At 42.9% G+C, this 17959-nt stretch overlaps 2 protein-coding genes across 9 annotated transcripts in view; one reads left to right on the top strand and one right to left on the bottom strand.

Moving 5' to 3' along the window:
• BFSP1 (beaded filament structural protein 1) overlaps nt 1-9619 on the bottom strand; it is a 70854-nt gene extending 61235 nt beyond the window's left edge. Inside the window, exons 1-4 of one of the 8 annotated variants that reach the window (XR_006215607.1) lie at nt 9309-9439; nt 8327-8416; nt 8047-8241; nt 4115-4269 (exon numbers count right to left, since the gene is read on the bottom strand). The gene's annotated coding sequence lies outside the window, so the exon portion shown is untranslated. The other 7 variants (XR_006215608.1, XM_042980938.1, XM_042980940.1 and 4 more) reach the window with 7 other exon arrangements.
• Nucleotides 9613-17959, top strand: part of DSTN (destrin, actin depolymerizing factor) — a 35545-nt gene continuing 27198 nt past the window's right edge. The window contains exon 1 of the mRNA XM_042980944.1: nt 9613-9823. Within this exon, the coding sequence (XP_042836878.1) occupies nt 9821-9823 (3 nt within the window). The 5' untranslated portion in view covers nt 9613-9820. The remainder of the gene's footprint in view (nt 9824-17959) is intronic.

Genomic DNA, 17959 nt, shown 5'->3' on the forward strand with positions numbered 1-17959 from the left:
CTAGAGTTTTTAAGATAAAAGGGAAAACACGGAATCTGGAATCCAACACCCAGCATTTGTCAGACCACACAGATATTTTCTCCTATGGGGAGGATCCTCCTGAGATTTCAAAGCCATTCAAGGTGTGCTGCCTCCTGCCTGAACACCTTCTGGCCCGACGGCCCGGACCCCTCTCCAAATGGCCAGGCCAGGGCCAGAAAGGAAAGGAAGCTGTAGAGGTTTCAAGGGCGGAAGTGACTCACTGGCTCAAGGGGTGGGAGGAAAGGTTTTCCATTGGAGCGAGAATACAAATGAGCAAGTGATTCCTTCCACCTCCAATGTGGAACATCTTGCAAGGGGGCCTGAATTTACACCGACCAAAGGGGGGAAAAATACTGTAAGATGTGATGTGTGGCCCTTAGTTACGTATAAGAGTGTGTTTCATTAGTGCTGCTTGCCCCTTTTGTGCCAATCAGCTTCTTTTCCCCAGATGGGGACCTGCTAGGAGTCCACAACCTGGACAGTTATAGCAACTTAGTGATTTTGCTGTAAAAACAGGCCTTGTATCAAGAGCACAAGGCCTAGAGTTTATAAATCAAAATTCAGAGGTCTGCTTTAGTATTACTAGGATACTCCACAAATTGCTAATATGGCCCTAGATACTCAAGACATTTTCTGTATTGTGCAGGCATTACACTTTAGAACCAAAGGGGTTAACCTAACACCTTCAGTTTGCAAGGATAAGGGAGTCCAGAGAAGTGTACCTCCTAAGAGGTCACACAGCCAGTCAAGACCAGAACTTGTGCCAATGGTATAAAACACCTTCTTGGGAGCCTGGTGATAGAAATACCGGAGTTGTAGTGATAAAGGCAAAAGTTATATGAAAAGACACTCCAATTTCACATCATGGCCATTGTCCCTCAGCTGTTTCTAGCAGAGCTGTCCTTGAATATGCTCCAAATTTCCTCACTGGGCAGAGCTGGGGTTCTTTGGCTGAAGCACCATTTCACATTCTGCCTCACACCCCCAGAAGGGAAAACTGGGTATAAATCATAACCATCCCCTCTTCCAAAGCAAGAAACAAAAGCAGCAAACAAAAATCCCTACATCTGTATCTTTCTAGGTACCTTGGTCCATGGAGTCTAATTTTTGGGTAAGAACATTAGGTGTTTTCTTCCCCCAATCATCAGCCTCTGAGTCAGCCCCCTAGCCATCTCTTCCATATTTGTATTCACCAACCTAAGCGAGAGGTCATGTCGGTAACAAATGCTCACTTCCTTCCTCTCCGGATGCCCCACTCAAGATTTGGTCACACCTCCCTGGTTTGATCTGCCCCATCAGTAGGATCCTGAGAATTCCCACTGGAACCTGGGCCAAGTTTATCTTGGCATCAATCTGTTTTCACTCATGATCTCCTTGTGGCAGGGCCCATGTATTCCTGGTAGCTAACATGGCCACAGCTGGCATCCAGTAGGACCCAGTAAACATGTCAAATCTAACTGAAAAGATTTCAAAGTAGCATCCTGTTGTGAATGTAAATAAGACAATTGCTTTGACCCCAAACACAAACTTTTTTCTTTTTTTTTTAATACTTACCTCCTCTTTTTCCTACAAGAAATTCAGGTGGTAATAATAGATAGGATGATGCAAATATCTTTTTAAAATGCCAGACTGCTTGGACTCCTACTAATTGATGTATATTAGATTGAACCACAAGAATGTCCTACTTTTTGGGGGCACCTGGCTGGCTCAGTTAGTAGAGCATGTGACTCTTGATCTCAGGGTCATGAGTTCAAGCCCCACATTGGGTGTGCATCCTACTAAAAAGAAAAAAAAAAAAAAACTCCTGCTTTTGTAGGTCAAAGATAGTTGAATTTTGTCCGTTTCTTAGGTACAGCCTAATGTAATTGAAAATAATATAAATACAGTGCTTTATACAGGGGCAATAATTCAGTCCTTTCATTAATCCACCCTGATCTCTTTACCATCATCTGCACGGTCCTACATCATCTGGTAATTATAATTACACTTTCAGTCTCATTTGGGTCCACCCACCCTGGCTCTCCAGGCTCCAGCCACACTGTCTTCCTTCTGTTTTTAGAACACGCTGACCTCAGCCCATCTGCCTGGGATGTTCCCCGCTACCTTCACACAATTGAGTCCTTCTTGGCATTTAAGCCTCAGCTTAAATTCTGTTTCTTTGGATCAGACTTCTCTGAGCATTGATTTAAGCGTGCCCTTCCCGCCCCCAGTTACCCTCTGTCAAATCACCCAGTTTTATGGTCACTGAAGTACTTCTTTGATTGGTTGTTCATTGTTTGCCTGAAGCTGACTAGGATTTAAGCTTCAGGACTGCGCAGGAGCCTTGTCTGTCTTATTCATGGCTCTGAAGAGCTGGCACATCATAGGCCCAAAACATAAATGTGGAAATGATGGATTCAAGAATTAACTTTTAAAATGTAGCAGAACTAAAGTATTTCCAAGTATTTTCTTCCCTAGTTTGCTGATTTCACCATTCTGGGATTCCTATATACAGATAGATACTCGTCCTTTTCCTCTATTTTCCAGGTCTCTGAAATTCTTCTCTTGTTCTTTGCATCTTCTTTATCCTTTCTTGGTGCATTCTGAGACAGTGAATTACTTGACCTCATCTTCTGACTCACATCTTTGTTATTTACATATATCCATCCATAGTCCAGCCCCTCTATTGAATCTTCCAGTTCAAGAATATTCCTAACGTCTGCATTTTTTTCCATAACTGCTTGTTCTTGCTTTTGGTCTCCCAGTATCTTTCCTTATCTGAGAATACTTACTATGCTCATTTTAATTTCTTGCCCTATTTCTTCTTTTGCTTGAAATTGTTCAGTTTGTTGCCTTTTTCTTTCATAATGCTAGGATTCCTCCTCCATCTCATTAACTTTACCTATGGACTCATACATATGTCCTTAGGGTTTTCATCTGGCTGGGTTTGTATAGAATACCTGGGGCAGGGGTTGAGGACGGGTACCACTCCTGGAGAGTCTGGGGGAAGATGGGTAGAGATGCACCAAGCTGGGGAACCTCTGAGGTTGCAAACTGGGCGCCACCCCCCCAACCTCAACCAGGAGGCCCCGCCCTTCCAGATGACTTCCGAGTATACTCTCTCCTTAGCAGGATAGAACTATTTAGTCCCCAGAGGCAGGGGAGGTAAAAGGGGGATGAGGGAAATTTCCAAGCTTGGACAACCCGTTTGCATGTGTTGGTGTCATCTCCATACCCCCACAGGGCTCTAGTGCTGCCTTGACATTACCCAGCAGCCTTGGCAGTGGGCACTTCACTGGTAATGAGGTTTTCTAGCTCTCTGGTAGTCAGGAGAGAGGCAGAGGTCTGCAGAAAATAACGGGGTGGGGGAAAAATGGGTCCCAACTGGAAAGCTCACCACTACCAGTCTGTTACTGCCTGTCGGGTCTTCCTTTCCCTCCATCTCCCAACCTTCCTCCTGTCCTTACCCATGTAAAACTGCCTCCCTATTTTTTCTGAAAGTACACACTTTGAGCTTTTAAGAGATGCCTTCTTATTTTTATAATTTGCTGAGATTTTCTATTTACTTCATTCCTACCCTTCATGATTTATTTTAACTTGTGGTCACATTCAACCCCTGAGCTTCTTTATATTCTGGAGAGTTTTAAGTCATTTTGTCTATCCTTAAATCAAATACCGGATTCCAGATGCCTTTATTTGTCCCTTTCTGAATCCTTTGTGGCTTTTTCTTTCTTCAGAAGTATAGCAACCCAATCAGAACTGTAGAGTGCACCATTACTTCTGGAAAATGGGAAGACAGTAAGGATAGATCCCGAAGATACACTGCTGAATGAGTGAGCGAATAAAAACAAGCTGCAGTCCTACATGCACTTCGGAGGCCATCTGTGTTTTTCTAAATGCTCTGTATTGTAAGGGTCTGGAAAGAGTCATGCTGCACTCATAACCAGGGTGATAGCAACCCAGTGGAGGAGGAACTGTAGGACTGTTCAGTCACCCCTACCTCAGGTTTCCTTTTTAGAATTTCCCCCCAAACCTTTCCTGAAATATGTAGTTTAAGGGATGGGCTTCAGGACAGTCCACGAGCTCCCTGAAAATGTAAGCCAACCTTTGTGAGTAGGAGCAAGTATTTATTTTTCTGGAGAAAGGGTCTATACTTTTCACCAGAACTTGGAACAGAAGACCCAAGAGGGGGAATAACCATTGGTCAGGAGTGTTGTGCCACTTTCCACTCCAATTTCTCATGGTTTCATTCAAGTAGTACGCCAGTAACTGAAAAACACGTATCGGTATTGTTTATAAGGTTATAAAATGTTGTTATAAAAAAAAGCATATAACTTTTACTTTACCATGAAGACTAACACAGAAATCAAGTGTTACCATGTAGTACTGTGCTGTTCCCATGAATATACTTAAATATATTTAGTTCTTTCCTAAAATAGATGTCTAGGCCCTTGGGGCAGTTGATCCAAGAGGACCCGGCTACAATAAAGGAATGTCCAGAATGTATTTTCTACAGCTTCCATTTGCTTCATTTTGTATAACCCCCCTCTGTAGTGTTAAGGAAGCAATAAGAGGTAGCTCAGGTCTTTTGTTCAGCACTACTGATGTGTCACGTGGCCTGACAGTAAAGGTCATGGGCTTGGGAGCAGATCACTAATTCCTCTGGATTCCTAAGGAACATTTCTTCACCTTACCTCACCTGTAGAATGGAGTAATAGTATCTAGCCATGGTAGTTACTGCTGGTTATCTCCCAGTACCCTCTTTCTCCTCCTGTCTAGGTATAGGAATCCCAATTTCTTAGCTGAACACATTGCTGCTCAGAGAACAGACCACATTTCCCAGTGCCCCTGGCAGCCATACACTACATTCTGGTCAATGAGATAAAAGTAGAAGCCCTGCCTGGTACTTCTGGGAAGCTTCTTTAAAAGGAAAGGGGCAGGGGCGCCTGGGTGGCTCAGTCGGTTAAGCGTCCGACTTCGGCTCAGGTCACGATCTCGCCGTTCGTGAGTTCAAGCCCCGCGTCGGGCTCTGTGCTGACTGCTCAGAGCCTGGAGCCTGTTTCAGATTCTGTGTCTCCCTCTCTCTCTGACCCTCCCCCATTCATGCTCTGTCTCTCTCTGTCTCAAAAATAAATAAACGTTTAAAAAAAAAAAAATTAAAAGGAAAGGGGCAGACTTCAGGTTTCCCTGGTCTGCCTGTAAAGTGTTTGGAAGTTGCTACTCTGTCCTAACAATAAATAAAAAGCTGAACAGACAACTCTTCTTGGATCCATAGGAGAGAGGAATACACAGGGCAGACTGCTGTGCCCAAACTGTAGATAAGACAGGCAAATACAGGGAGTTATGGCTTCCTAAAGCAGAGACTCAAGTAGAAACCACCCTGGGAATCAGTGCGGGGTAAGAAAACCTGAGCTGTAACTGACAAATTGCTGGAGGCTCAATGTGGACAAGTCTGACAGAAACTCTGGGGAGACTCAGTCACAGGGGACCCCCCACCCCCCAACATCTGTTTCACCTCCTGCAGCTCTACCAGGTTCCCACAGTAAATGACAAAGAAAAATCCCCTACTGAAGGCAGGAGGGGAAAAGGAACCATCTTGAAATACACCAGATGCCTCAGTCCTAACAAGGCCTGCTCTGAGGGGAAACTAGTTACCAGAACCTCCTGATCTAGGGAAAGAAGACCCTCACCTCCAGCCTACTCCAGCTATGCTGTCCCACTGAAGGGCAGAGATTGGGGAGGGAAGGACGGCGGCGGGGCGGGGGGGTGGGGGGTGTGCGGCCTGTTTCAGAGAAACACTTGTGAAGTTCACAGTCGAGAGGCAGATTCAGTAAAAATGAGACCAAATCACAGGACTATAGAATGGTCTTCCCCTCACCCCAACCTCACCACATCACTAAAGGCCTACTTACTGCTGTTCCTTTCACCCAGTGCATCATGTCCAGTTATCAAGAAAAAATTGGAAAGCATACTAAAAGACAAAATAAGACCCACAGAAATGAAGAACGCCTTTGATGTGCTTATTAGTAGATCGGGCACGGAGGAGAAAGGAATCTCTGAACTAGAGGATATGTCAACAGAAACCTCAAAAGCAAAAAGCAAAGACAATGAAGACTGAAAAAAACCCAGACTACCCAACGAATGTAGAACAACTACAAAAGGTGTAACATACACGAAATGGTAATACTAGAAGAAAGGAACAGAAGAAATATTTGAAACTATTACTGATAATTTAACCAAATTATTGTCAGATACCAAACCACAGACCCAGAAAACTCAAAGAACACCAAGAGGGATAAATGCAGAACAGAACAAAACACTACACCTAGGTCTATCATTTTCAAATTATAGAAAATCGAGGATTAAAAAAAAATTCTAAAAGAAGAGGGAAAAAACATCTTACCTAGAGAAGAACAAAGAATTAGTGGGAACAAAAGGGAACAAAAGAATTAGTTCCCTCCTCTTTTCTTCAGAGGAGGGAACTATAGGAGAGACTATAGAATGGACAGTTGGGGGTGCCCAAGGGGAGAGAGAAAAGGTGAATTTGTAGGGACGCAGGGTAGAAACTAGTTTTCCTATACTGTTTACGACAGGGTTGTGTCCACCTGCAAATAAACAAAACTTTTTCCAGTGTATTAACATACATCTCTAAGCTCTTCGTTAATGTATACTTTATTCTTCCTGCCATAGTATTGCTTTTAAATGAAAATGCTTATATGTATATGCTCAGATTAAGTATGAAAAATGTTTTCTAATTTTGCAATGGAATACATCCGTATTTCAGGAGGGGCTTTATGTCAAAATGTTTTCCTCTGTGGTATGAGGAAGAATAGAAAGACCCAGAAAATCTATGTGTAAAGGCAGAGGTTAAAGTTTAAGGGACTCTTAAAAATGGGGGCTCATCTTAGGTTATAATGAACCAACATAGAAGTTTGCCTGATGAATTGTAAAACATTTTTAGATATTGGTTCACATACTGAACAAATGTGTATTCAACACCTATTAGAGATCAGGGATGATGCCAATCCATATAAGGTACATCCTAAACAGTCCCTGTCCTCAAAGAACTCAGTCTAAACTGGTGGTGGTGGCAAATTTATATAAACAATGACAGGTCTACAGTAACAAACATTAGGGAAAAACCATAAGACCTCACTACTCAAAGTATGGGTTGAGGACCAGAAGCATCTGAATCACCTGGGGGCATCTGAGACCTCACCCCCTAAACCCCTGAATTTGCATTTTAATAAGATCCTCAGGTGATCTGGATGCTTATTAATGATTTGAGAAGTGATGAAATGTGGGATTAAAGAACAAACCACTAATGATCCCTGGGGAAGTGGTCAGAGGTTTTCAGGATGGAAGGGTAATAGAAACATTCCAGTCTGAGAAACTAACAGGTCAATAATTATGGCAGTTAGAGTTAAGGAAGGTTCTAGAATGAGAAGTTCAGTCTGGAAGGAAATTGGGCACTCTGGAAGATATGGGAGGCAGGGCAGAAAAGGTAGGCTGAGAGGCCAGAGGCAGAAGGAAGGGCCAGAATGACCTGCTGAGGAAGTCTTGGAAAATTTTAAGCAGGAAAGCGACAAGATCAGATTCTTATGTTTGGATAGAACACTAGTGGCAGGGTGGAGGATGAAATGCAGAAGAGAAGCTAGAGGAGGCAGGCTTGTATCCTTAAATGAGCATGATTCTATTTGGGACTAGACTGAACGTCTTTGAAGTTTTTTTTTTTTGTTTTTGTATTTTTTTTTTTTTTTTTTTTTAGAGTTCATTTATTTATTTTGAGAGAGAGAGAACACAAGCAGGGGAGGGGGGGGAGAGGGGGGAGAGAGAGGGAGAGAGAGGGAGAGGGAGAGGGAGAGGGAGAGGGAGAGGGAGAGGGAGAGGGAGAGGGAGAGGGAGAGGGAGAGGGAGAGGGAGAGGGAGAGAGGGAGAGAGGGAGAGAGGGAGAGAGAGAGAGAGAGAGAGAGAGAGAGAGAGAGAGAGAGAGAGAGGGAGAGTGAGTGTCCCAAGCAGACTCTGCAAGAGTTCGAACTCACAAACCGTGAGATCATGATCTGCCCTGAAACCCAGAGCTTGGCTGACTCAGCCATCCAGCAGGAGTTCCTCTTTGAAGACTTTACAGGTGGAGGGGCCGCTGAGTCCCAGGCAGAGAAACAAAGGGTTCCAGCTGCAGTGTGATACAGGTGGGTTCGTTCTTCTCAAAGCGTGGTGCCCAACCAGCCGCATTAGCATCACCTGGAAATTGTGAGAAATGCAAATTATTGCGTCTTCACTCGGATACAGTCTCAGAAACTCTGGGGACGGGAAACACAAATCTGACCTTAACAAGTTCTGTTTCAAGTTGAGGCCACTGCTCTGGCCTGCAAAATCTTATATCAGGTGGTAAAGGCTTAGAATTGTCCCAACTTTGCTGGAAAAGAAAAGAACAACAACAAAAAACAGGACGAGGTAATGAGAAATAAGTTTCTACGTTGAGTGGGCAGAACAAAAGCCACACAACAGTCTAGATTTCATACAGTGACCAGAAAAAACAAAAAACAACAAAAAAGTCTTGTCCCAAAGCCTCACATTTGGAGAATTAAAATAATTTTGGTAGAGGCCGTGATGTTCTCGGTAGGCTAAATTAAGTAAAACTTAAAGTAATCATCCCAGTTGTAAATTCTTTCTGCTCCCTTTACTCTCCACAAAAACACCCTCAGGAAAAACACTGGGATTCCTTCAGGCTCTCTCAAAATTGTGTTTGTGATGTAACCACCCATTAAAAAAAAAAAAAAAACCCAACCCCAAATTAAAAGCCCCCAAAACAGAGCGGCGGGGCTGGCGCCATAGTCCCAGTAAACTCTGCCGTTTCCCAGCCACACCCCTGCGGACCGCCGGGCCTCCTTCCCCGGGCAGTTCCCAAAGATAAACAAATCACTCCTTGTTTTTTTCCAGACCTGAAATTAGCGGTGACTCACAGAGCACTCTGAATGGCCACAGTCGCCTCGGGAAGAGGGAAGAATGTGCAGATTTTTCCCTCACGCGAGGGCCCGACGGTGCCGGGCTGGGCCAATCAGGGGAGGACGGCGGGAATCGCACCAAAGTAGGTAAAAAAATGCGGGATGCGTTTTCGGCGCCGCAGCCCGCTCCTCGGCTCCCCCGGGTCCTCCCTCTGGACTGCTGCTCGGGGAAAGCCGCCCACCGTCGTTCTCCCCCAGTCCCCAGTCAACCTCGCTCTACCTCGCCCTCCCTCCTGCCTCGTCTCTCCTCCCTCCTCCTCCTTCCGCGTCCTCCCAGGCCCCGCCTCCAGCGGCGGCGCACACCTGGCCAGGTGGATATTTCCATGTTAGGGCAACAGCAGCGCAGTGGGCGGGGCGCCACGTGACCCTTCCCCCTCCCCACCCCCTCGCCGGCAGAGCTGGGGATAGGGCCCCCTGCCCCGTTTGATCCTTTGCCCTCCCCTCGCCCGCAGGTACCAGCCCGAGCCGGGCCACCTCGTCGCTAGTAGATGAGGAAGGCCCCACCCCACGCAGCCGAGCTGGTGAGAGCAGGACCTAGTCCCCCAGCCTCCGGAAGGTGAGGCGCAATCCTCAGCCCGCCCTCTGGGCGGGGCGCTGCCTGGCTAGCCGGTTGCACAGCAACGACGGGCCGCGCTTGGCGTGCGCAGCCGCGTTTGGGCCCGAGGCGCGCGCTCGCGCACCCACCCCCTGGTAGGCTCGCGCCTAGCGTAGGCTGCTCGCTGGGTTGCTCCTTCCTTCTGCGGCGAGGAGGACAGTACACAGACTCGGCGCTGACCGGCTACCCTTCTAGCGTTTCTGCGACCGCCGCGGCGAAGATGGTGAGTGGGAGGGAGCCCGAGGCGTGGGCTGACGGGACCGGGGCGCTGGGGCACCGCGGGGGTCGGGGCGGAGGGGCGACAGGCGCGCCCACGCCCGGGGAAGGACGCGGGGCCTTGCTGCAATCCCCAGGCGGGGGAGGGTCTCCGGGCTTCGCCGCCCGCGGACCCGCCGGGACTCCCGCGCCTGGGGGCGCCTCGGGGCGGCTCCTGGCCGCTGCGTCGGTCGCTGCTGCTGCGAGGCCGCCGCCGGCAGCTTCGTCCCCTCGGTTCCTGCGGCCCCGGACTGGGGACGACCTGCCAGGGTCGAGCAGCGCCACCCCCTCGCTGAAATCGACCGGGAGTCCGCCTTCCCGGGGTGGGGGGGCGTCGGAATCCGGCCTGGGCCTTGTTGGCGCAGGTTTCCCCAAAGCCGGGCACCGAGGTGGTCAGTGACTCGTGCGAGTTTCGGCCCCTGAGGTCTGTCCATCTCATTAAAGAAAATAAGGCCTTTATTGAACAACCCTAGAGGGCGGAATGATTATCACGAGTATGACCCTGGTATGATTAAGAACAGGGTGGCCTCGCAGCCGCTTTGTTTGTCGTATCTGGCAATCAGCTTCCAGCAGCACTCTTGTAGTGCTTGTCGAGCTTCGCAGTGGCTCTTTTAACCCTTCCCTACCTAGTCTCTCCCTGCATGGTTAGAAATTTTCTTTTTACCTGTGAACAGTTTGTCTCTGCCAGAACCTAACGTGTGAGGAGTGATAGTGCTGGGATGCTAATAAAAGCGAATGAAAAAGGTTTTTAAAAGCCCATCAGATTATCCTGTCACTAAAAAGTGAACATGCCCCTTATATTCTAGGTGATGGACAGACACTTGGCTTAATTTACATATTTCCCTCTATAAACTGTCTCTAGTTTGCAGTACAACAGTATTCTTAATTGGACGATCGAGTAGAACATTTTGTCATTTTCTTTAGTCTGCACTGGCTGTTACCATTTTTGGTCAATGATTTGCAGGCAAAGGCTTACCAGACTTTGCTAGAAATATTACACTGTTATTGCATCTGTCTGCCTGGGAGCAGTTGGTACCAGTTTACTGCATACAGAATGTTTTTTGCTGAATAACAATTTTGCTGAATAACTTAATTTTTACTTAAGGTAGTGCAAGGAAGAAAAAGATTAACTAGTAGTTTCTTGATGAGTAAGGAGATGTAGGAATTTGATATTGTTCAGTTTTCAGTTCTTCTTTGGTTTAAATCTGTAAGCTTAGAGAGGAGAAGCACCTTAAGACTTTTTTAAACCTCTATAAGATTATAAATGTATATACTACTTTATACTAAAAGACTTTAAGGGTTTTGAATTATAAAATTAAGACCATCCACTCTGATAAAAGTTCTTTGAAGTGGGTCGGAGCCTGCTTTAAGTTATGATTTGACATTCTTTTTTGAGTTTCTTTAATACAAATTTTATTTTCTATTTGAAAACAGGACCAAGTGTTTTAGCTTTAAGTTTTAGTTCAAGCCTTCCATATTTCTATGCATTAAAATATTTTGTTTACTGGTTCTTGGGGGAGGAGGAGGAATAAAAATTAATCAAGATGAGTGGATTCCAGATACGTTTCAAACTTGTTGGCCTTAGGGAGATCAAGACGACCTTACAAGCTCTTGTTTGGATGCTTGCAAATAGGATTCAGAAAATACAGACTGACCTTTTGTAAAGATTACTCTTGTATTTAGCCTTATAAGCACAGAGCATATTGTGAAGATTGGAAGTTCTTGTATTATCCCAGATTTTAGCACTCTGCCTCTATATTTGAAACTGAGGTTCCAAGTTTCTAAGGTTTTTTTGGTTTGTTAAGATTAAATTTTAGCTGTTGATGGGTTTGTTCTGCATTAACAAAATCACTTCCTGGTACTCACAAGCCTTCTGGAAGCACTTGGGAATAAAAGCAATTTGAAACCAACTCAAAAGATCGATCACCTTGGGCACTTTAAGATGAGATTTCATGTTTTCAGAATCTCAGTTTACAGTGCCAAAAAAAAAAAAAAAAAAGCCTATCCTCCACAGGAACCACACAAAACTTTGATGTGTGTACTTGGTGTGCCACCTTCCTCTTGGAAAGCTTATTTACTTGTCTACCGTCAAGTTCCTAGGGTTATCTGCTTAGTAGTTCTATCTGTTGGGTGTGGATCGAGATCTTACATGTTGACTTGCCTAGTGCCTCTTGTAACCAATGGTGTATGACATTTATAGCATAGCTGTATAGCTTTCTGGGAAGTAGGAGTGTAGTCTTGCCCCAGAAACAATAAAAGTCTACATGATAATCTAACCTTGCCCTAGTCAGAGCTCTGCTATAACAAGCTGAGCTAATTGGCTCAGAATACATTACAAATGTATCCTGCAACTTGATGATTACTAAAAACACTTTTACTTACAGCAGCCTGTACATTACATTACAGCAGTGTAATGAAATAGGTTGGGCATGTGTTCGTGTGCCTATTTAACATGAAAACAGACTGTAAAGCGTTTACTTGTGACCTTCTTTGACTCCACATCAAGGTTTAACATAATTTACAAATTAATTTTGAAACATTTTAAGCAGAAAGTACACATAATAACCGGTCTCTTTGTACAAAAAAGAAAAGATTAACTTTTTGCCACATTTCAGGTTTCTGTGTTACCATTACAGTTAAATATTTTCTTCCTCAACCCATTCTCTTCCTTCCCCAGAGGTAACCACTCCTGTGTCAAAGACATAATGTGCTGGCCAATTAAGGAGATGATTTTTTCGGGCTATTGCAATTAGGAGACCGTTAATTAATGAGGAATGTCTCAAAAAAAAAGGACAAGGACCTGGGACAGGTAAAACAGAGTCTTGAGGAACCATGAGGACAGGTCTTAATCTCAGCAAGCAATGGCAGGATCTTTATTTTACCAGCTTCCCCAAACACAAAATGATGGGGGTGGATTTCTTAACCTGCTCTGCTTTCCAGGAGCACAGGGCTCAGGTAAAGTTTAACATAGTCAGCTGAAATTAGTATATTTCTTTCTCCTTGATATTTCCATACTTTTAGCTATACATATGTGCATCTGTAGTAATATATATCATTTTGATGTATTTTTAAATTTCATGTAAGTGCTATGGTTTAGGTATCCTTTCGCAACTTAAAAAAAAATTAAACTTGGTGAGTTTTCGGGGAGGGGGTTGATTTTTGGTTTTAGCTGTAGCTGTGGTTCTTTATATTAACTGTTGAATAGTTTCTGTTTTTATGATTGTATACGTTTATTCATTTCCCTGTTAATGAACATTTCCTCAAGTTTCCATTCTTTTATCTCCTTTTGTCTACTTAAACAGTTTTGCAGCAGACGGTTTCCATGTTTTATGTTACTTCTGTAGCCCCAGTGAGTGTGTTCTCAGTATAGATCTAGAAGTGGAAGTCCTGGATTAGAGGGTATGCGTATGCCTTTTTTGTTCTACTACAGGTGGTTCTAGTTTGCATCCCATTGGCTACATTTGTCTGTTTTCTCCATTTCTTTTCACCACTTGGTGTTATGAGACTTAAAACCTTTGCCAGTCTGATGGGTGTGAAATGACTTCTTACTCTTTTAGCCTGCATTTCTCTGATTAGTAGTAAAATATCTTTGTTTGTTGCAGCCAGTGTTTTTACATGCATGCCCTTCTGGTGAACCTGACGTTATGTAAATACTCATCACATCTTCGTCTAGGCTTATTTGTGGAGCCTAGCATTAAATCTAGCATTAAAAGAAAATACACAAGGGTCCCCTAGGTGGCTCAGTCAGTTAGGCATCTGACTCTTGATTTCGGCTCAGGTCATGATCTCATCGTTTGTGGGTTTGAGCCCTGTGTTGGGCTCTGCGCTGACAGCACAGAGCCTGCTTGGGATTCTCTCTGTCCCTTGCTCTCTGCCCCTCCCCTGCTTGCATACTCTCTCAAAAATAAACGTTTAAGGAAAAAAAATCTACAAGAACATGATTGTCAATGTCAGAACTGCATATTGAAGACTGATATCCTTCTATGGCACCTACGTTTCTTTGCATGCCTCTGTAGCTGCTAAGTAACAGAATAAAGACCCTTAACTCTAGTCACCTGCCATTGTCAGGCCCTGGTAGTGGTAGAATGCAAAGTGATTCAGGGTAGAGTTCCATCTTTGCCAGCGGCCCTGGTGATTAACATCCTCTGCTTTATACTTATCTCTTTCTTTTTCTTGGGTAATTCATCCAGCCAAAATGTTAAAGCCAAACAAGTGCTAGGGATATATGGGAAAACTCTGTGCTTGCCACTCAATGTTGCTGTGCACTCAAAATGTCCCTAAAAATAGTCTATTAAAGAAGCAAAATAAAACAAATAATTGACTGTATTTCACCAATAGAATTGGTTTAAATCAAGAGGTGTTTAACTTCCTATCCAGAAAGACTCCAAACATTATCATTTTTATGTTAATGTAACTTTAGTTTCTTTTAGTAATAACTAAGATATTTGAGATGAACAGCACAGGTGAAATTAGAAAAAACTCTTGAAATTAAAAAAACTGGATTTAACACGTATGTGTCGCTTTTTTCTACACAGCAAGGCTCTGGCCTCTGAGTAGTTAGGCCTAGTCTGTTTTTTGTTGTACTGCTTGGGATTTGCATATCTAAACCAGAGAGACTAATAAATAGAAGAGTGTTATTTAAGTATTTTGAGCTTCCTTCTCTTGTAGCATAATATTCTCTCTACATTGTCTGTGAAAGATGTACTCAAAGATTTACATCTAACGCTTCAGAAATATTTTAATCACAGTTTTTCTTCCCCGCCTCCTTGATGTTGGAAGTGAGTTTTCACTTGGAATTGTGCTGGTGTTAATTTTTCTTGAAAGTTTACATTGGGAGAAGTATAGCAAAATAAACATCAGATTGGTTCATCTCACTAATACTTTGACAGACTTGTTACTTATTTCATCTTGGAGTCTTCTGTACAAGGATCCCCCATAGAGTTGAGTAGTTTTTAGTCTAGAGTGATTTGTAACTCTAAAAGTCTTCTAGTAGCTGATACTGTAATGCTTACGTATTGTTAACCCTATTCTGTGATTTGCTTTGGAATGTTAAAATTGAATCAGTTTTTGTGTAGATCTTTAAAAGGTGATTGATTTAAGTAAAATTGTGATTCAGAGCACCTGGGTGGCTCGGTCACTTAAGCCTCCGACTTCAGCTCAGGTCATGATCTCACAGTTCATGGGTTCGAGTCCCGTGTTGGGCTCTGTGCTCACTGCTCAGATCTTGGAGCCTGCTTCAGCTTCTGTGTCTCCCTCTCTCTCTGTCCCTCCCCCACTTATGCTCTGTGTCTCTCTCAAAAATGAAGAAATATTAAAAAAAATTTTTTTAAACATGTTTAAAGTTCAGGTTAAAAATTTTTTTAAATGTTTATTTTTGAGAGAGAGTGGGTGAGCGCAAGCAGGGGAGGGGAAGAGAGAGAGGGAGGGAGATAGAATGTGAAGCAGGCTCCAGGCTCTGAGCTGTCAGCACAGAGCCTGATGGGGGGGCTTGAACTCACCATGAGATCATGACCTGAACCAGTCAGTCGCTCAACTGACTGAGCTACCCAGGCGCCCCTAAAATTCAGGTTTTAATATGTAGTTGGAATATGAAAAAGCAGAGGAAAAGCTGAGATTTTGGCTTTTTGTTAACATGAGGGAGGTGTGTCAAAGAACTCTTGTTCTGTTGCAACAGGGCATAGGATGAGCACTTCAAAGACAAACTTCAGTGCATACTATAGCAGGAACTCCATATTTGAAACTAATTTGTGTGTGTTTTTGGATTACATCAAAGGAAGACTATTTACTCTTTTCAACATTTTTGTTGAAAAATGCATATTGGCATGCTTTCAGAAAACTGCCAACCTGTAAATGTAATTAGCGTTTATTTTTAAATGGTTTCATGGGCATTTTTGACGGTGGTGGAATTTTCATATAGTGCTAGAGCTAAAACTAAAGTGCAGGCAAATACAGGTAAGATTCCTTCAGTTTGTTAGGAAGCAATCTGTTAAGTCAGTTTTTGAAGCTCTGGAACTCTGAGGAATCCTCAAATCATTGAAAACTTGTTTTAAGAATGTTGTAAGTAATCTTTAGACCAGGGTTTTTGAATAGAAATAAAATGCAAGTTAATGTATACTTTTAAATATTCTACTAGCCCTATTAAAAACATACAAAAAAGAATGAAATTTATTTAACCCAATATGTCATATCAACATTTAATCAATATAAGAAATGAGACATTTCACATTATTTTTTCATACAAATTATTTGAAATCCAGCATATATTTTACACATATAGCACATTTTAATTCAAATACTCAGTTTTCACTGGAAGCATTTGATCTGTATTTAGATATAAATTTTACAGTTGAAAAAGTAGATTCACATACCTAAGTTGTTCAATGCATGCTTATAAGTTTTCTAGTATAATGGTATTGGTAATCAGTTTAAAATTTTAGTTAATTAAAATAAAATATCATTTAAACATGCAGCTCCTCAGTCATACCAGTCACGTTTAACAGACTCACTAAACCACAAGTGGGTAGTGGCTAACTTAATGGACAAACCTCAGACTTTGTGGATTAGCCTATTTAATTTGTAAAGGGAAGTTAATATGGGTATCAATACTATGTTACTTCTTTGCATTTCTGTACATGTCTAAGAAGCAGGGCTAAGATAGCATGTGAATTTCTTTTATGGCACTTAAGATGTTTTGTAGAACTAGACTGTTGATCTCCTTAAGAAAAGGTTTTTTCAGTATCAAGATGCCTTTCTCATAGTAGGCCCACAACAGATGGTCCTGAATGAACATGAGTTAGTGAGAGGGCATTTGTAATTATGACAGGGACAGGTTCCCATGGATATGGATTCTTTTTTATACTTTCTATTCCCACATACTTTTTTTTTTTTTAATTCAATGGAAATTAAGGTTTTTATTTAAAAATTTTTTTAAGTTTATTTTTGAGAGAGAGAGAGACACACACACACACACACACACAGCATGAGCGGGGTAGAGACAGAGAGAAAAGGAGACACAGAATCTGAAGCAGGCTCCAGGCTCTGAGCTGTCAGCACAGACCCCGACATGGGGCTCGAACTGCCAAACCGTGAAATCATGACCTGAGCCGAAGTCAGAGGCTTAACTGAGCCACCCAGGCACCCCTGGAAATTAATTTTTAAGTACTAAACTAATTGAATAGTACCTCCCCTTTGTATACTGCATTACAATTTGAGTCTTACAGTGAAAATCCTTTGAGATAAGGCAAGTATTATTAGAGTAGTACCTTTAAAATAATTCTTTTTTTTTTTTTTTAATTTTTTTTTTAACGTTTATTTATTTTTGAGACAGGGAGAGACAGAGCATGAACAGGGGAGGGTCAGAGAGAGGGAGACACAGAATCTGAAACAGGCTCCAGGCTCTGAGCTGTCAGCACAGAGCCCGACGTGGGGCTCGAACTCACGGACCGCGAGATCATGACCTGAGCCGAAGTTGGCCGCTTAACTGACTGAGCCACCCAGGCACCCCTAAAATAATTCTTGCATACAGAAATTCCTCAATAAATGCCAGCTCCCTTTCTTCCCTTGAAAATGAAACAATAATGGTATTTGATGCTCATTGAGGCATCCTGAACCATAGAAAAGTACTTGAAAGCCTAACAAATGAAAGAACAAGAAATAATGTCTTTAAAAATTTATAAGTATTTAATATGTGACAGGCATTGTGTTATACTTTCTCTCAGTTTTTATAGTAACCCAGTGAGGTAGGTATTGTTATCATTTCTGTTAAACTATACTGAGAAGCAGTTAAGAGCATGGGCTTGGAGTGGGGCTACCTAGGGTTTTTGAATCTTGGCTCTGCCACCTACTATCTGTGACCTTAGGTAAGTTACTGATTATGCTATGCCTCGATTTCATTATTTCTCCAAATGGGAGTACCTACCATCACAGCATTTGGGTGATGCATATAAGTAATTTAAAAGCAGTGCCTGGTATATAGTAAAGTGCTTATCAGTGTTGGATGAAATGACATTAAACAACGTTAGATCCTCATTATTACTTAAAAATATTTTTTTTAATGTTTTATTTATTTTTGAGAGAGAGAGAGCGAGAGAGAGAGCGCGTGCGC

This window comes from Panthera tigris, chromosome A3 (assembly GCF_018350195.1).
Source record: "Panthera tigris isolate Pti1 chromosome A3, P.tigris_Pti1_mat1.1, whole genome shotgun sequence".
NCBI classification, from domain to species: domain Eukaryota; kingdom Metazoa; phylum Chordata; class Mammalia; order Carnivora; family Felidae; genus Panthera; species Panthera tigris.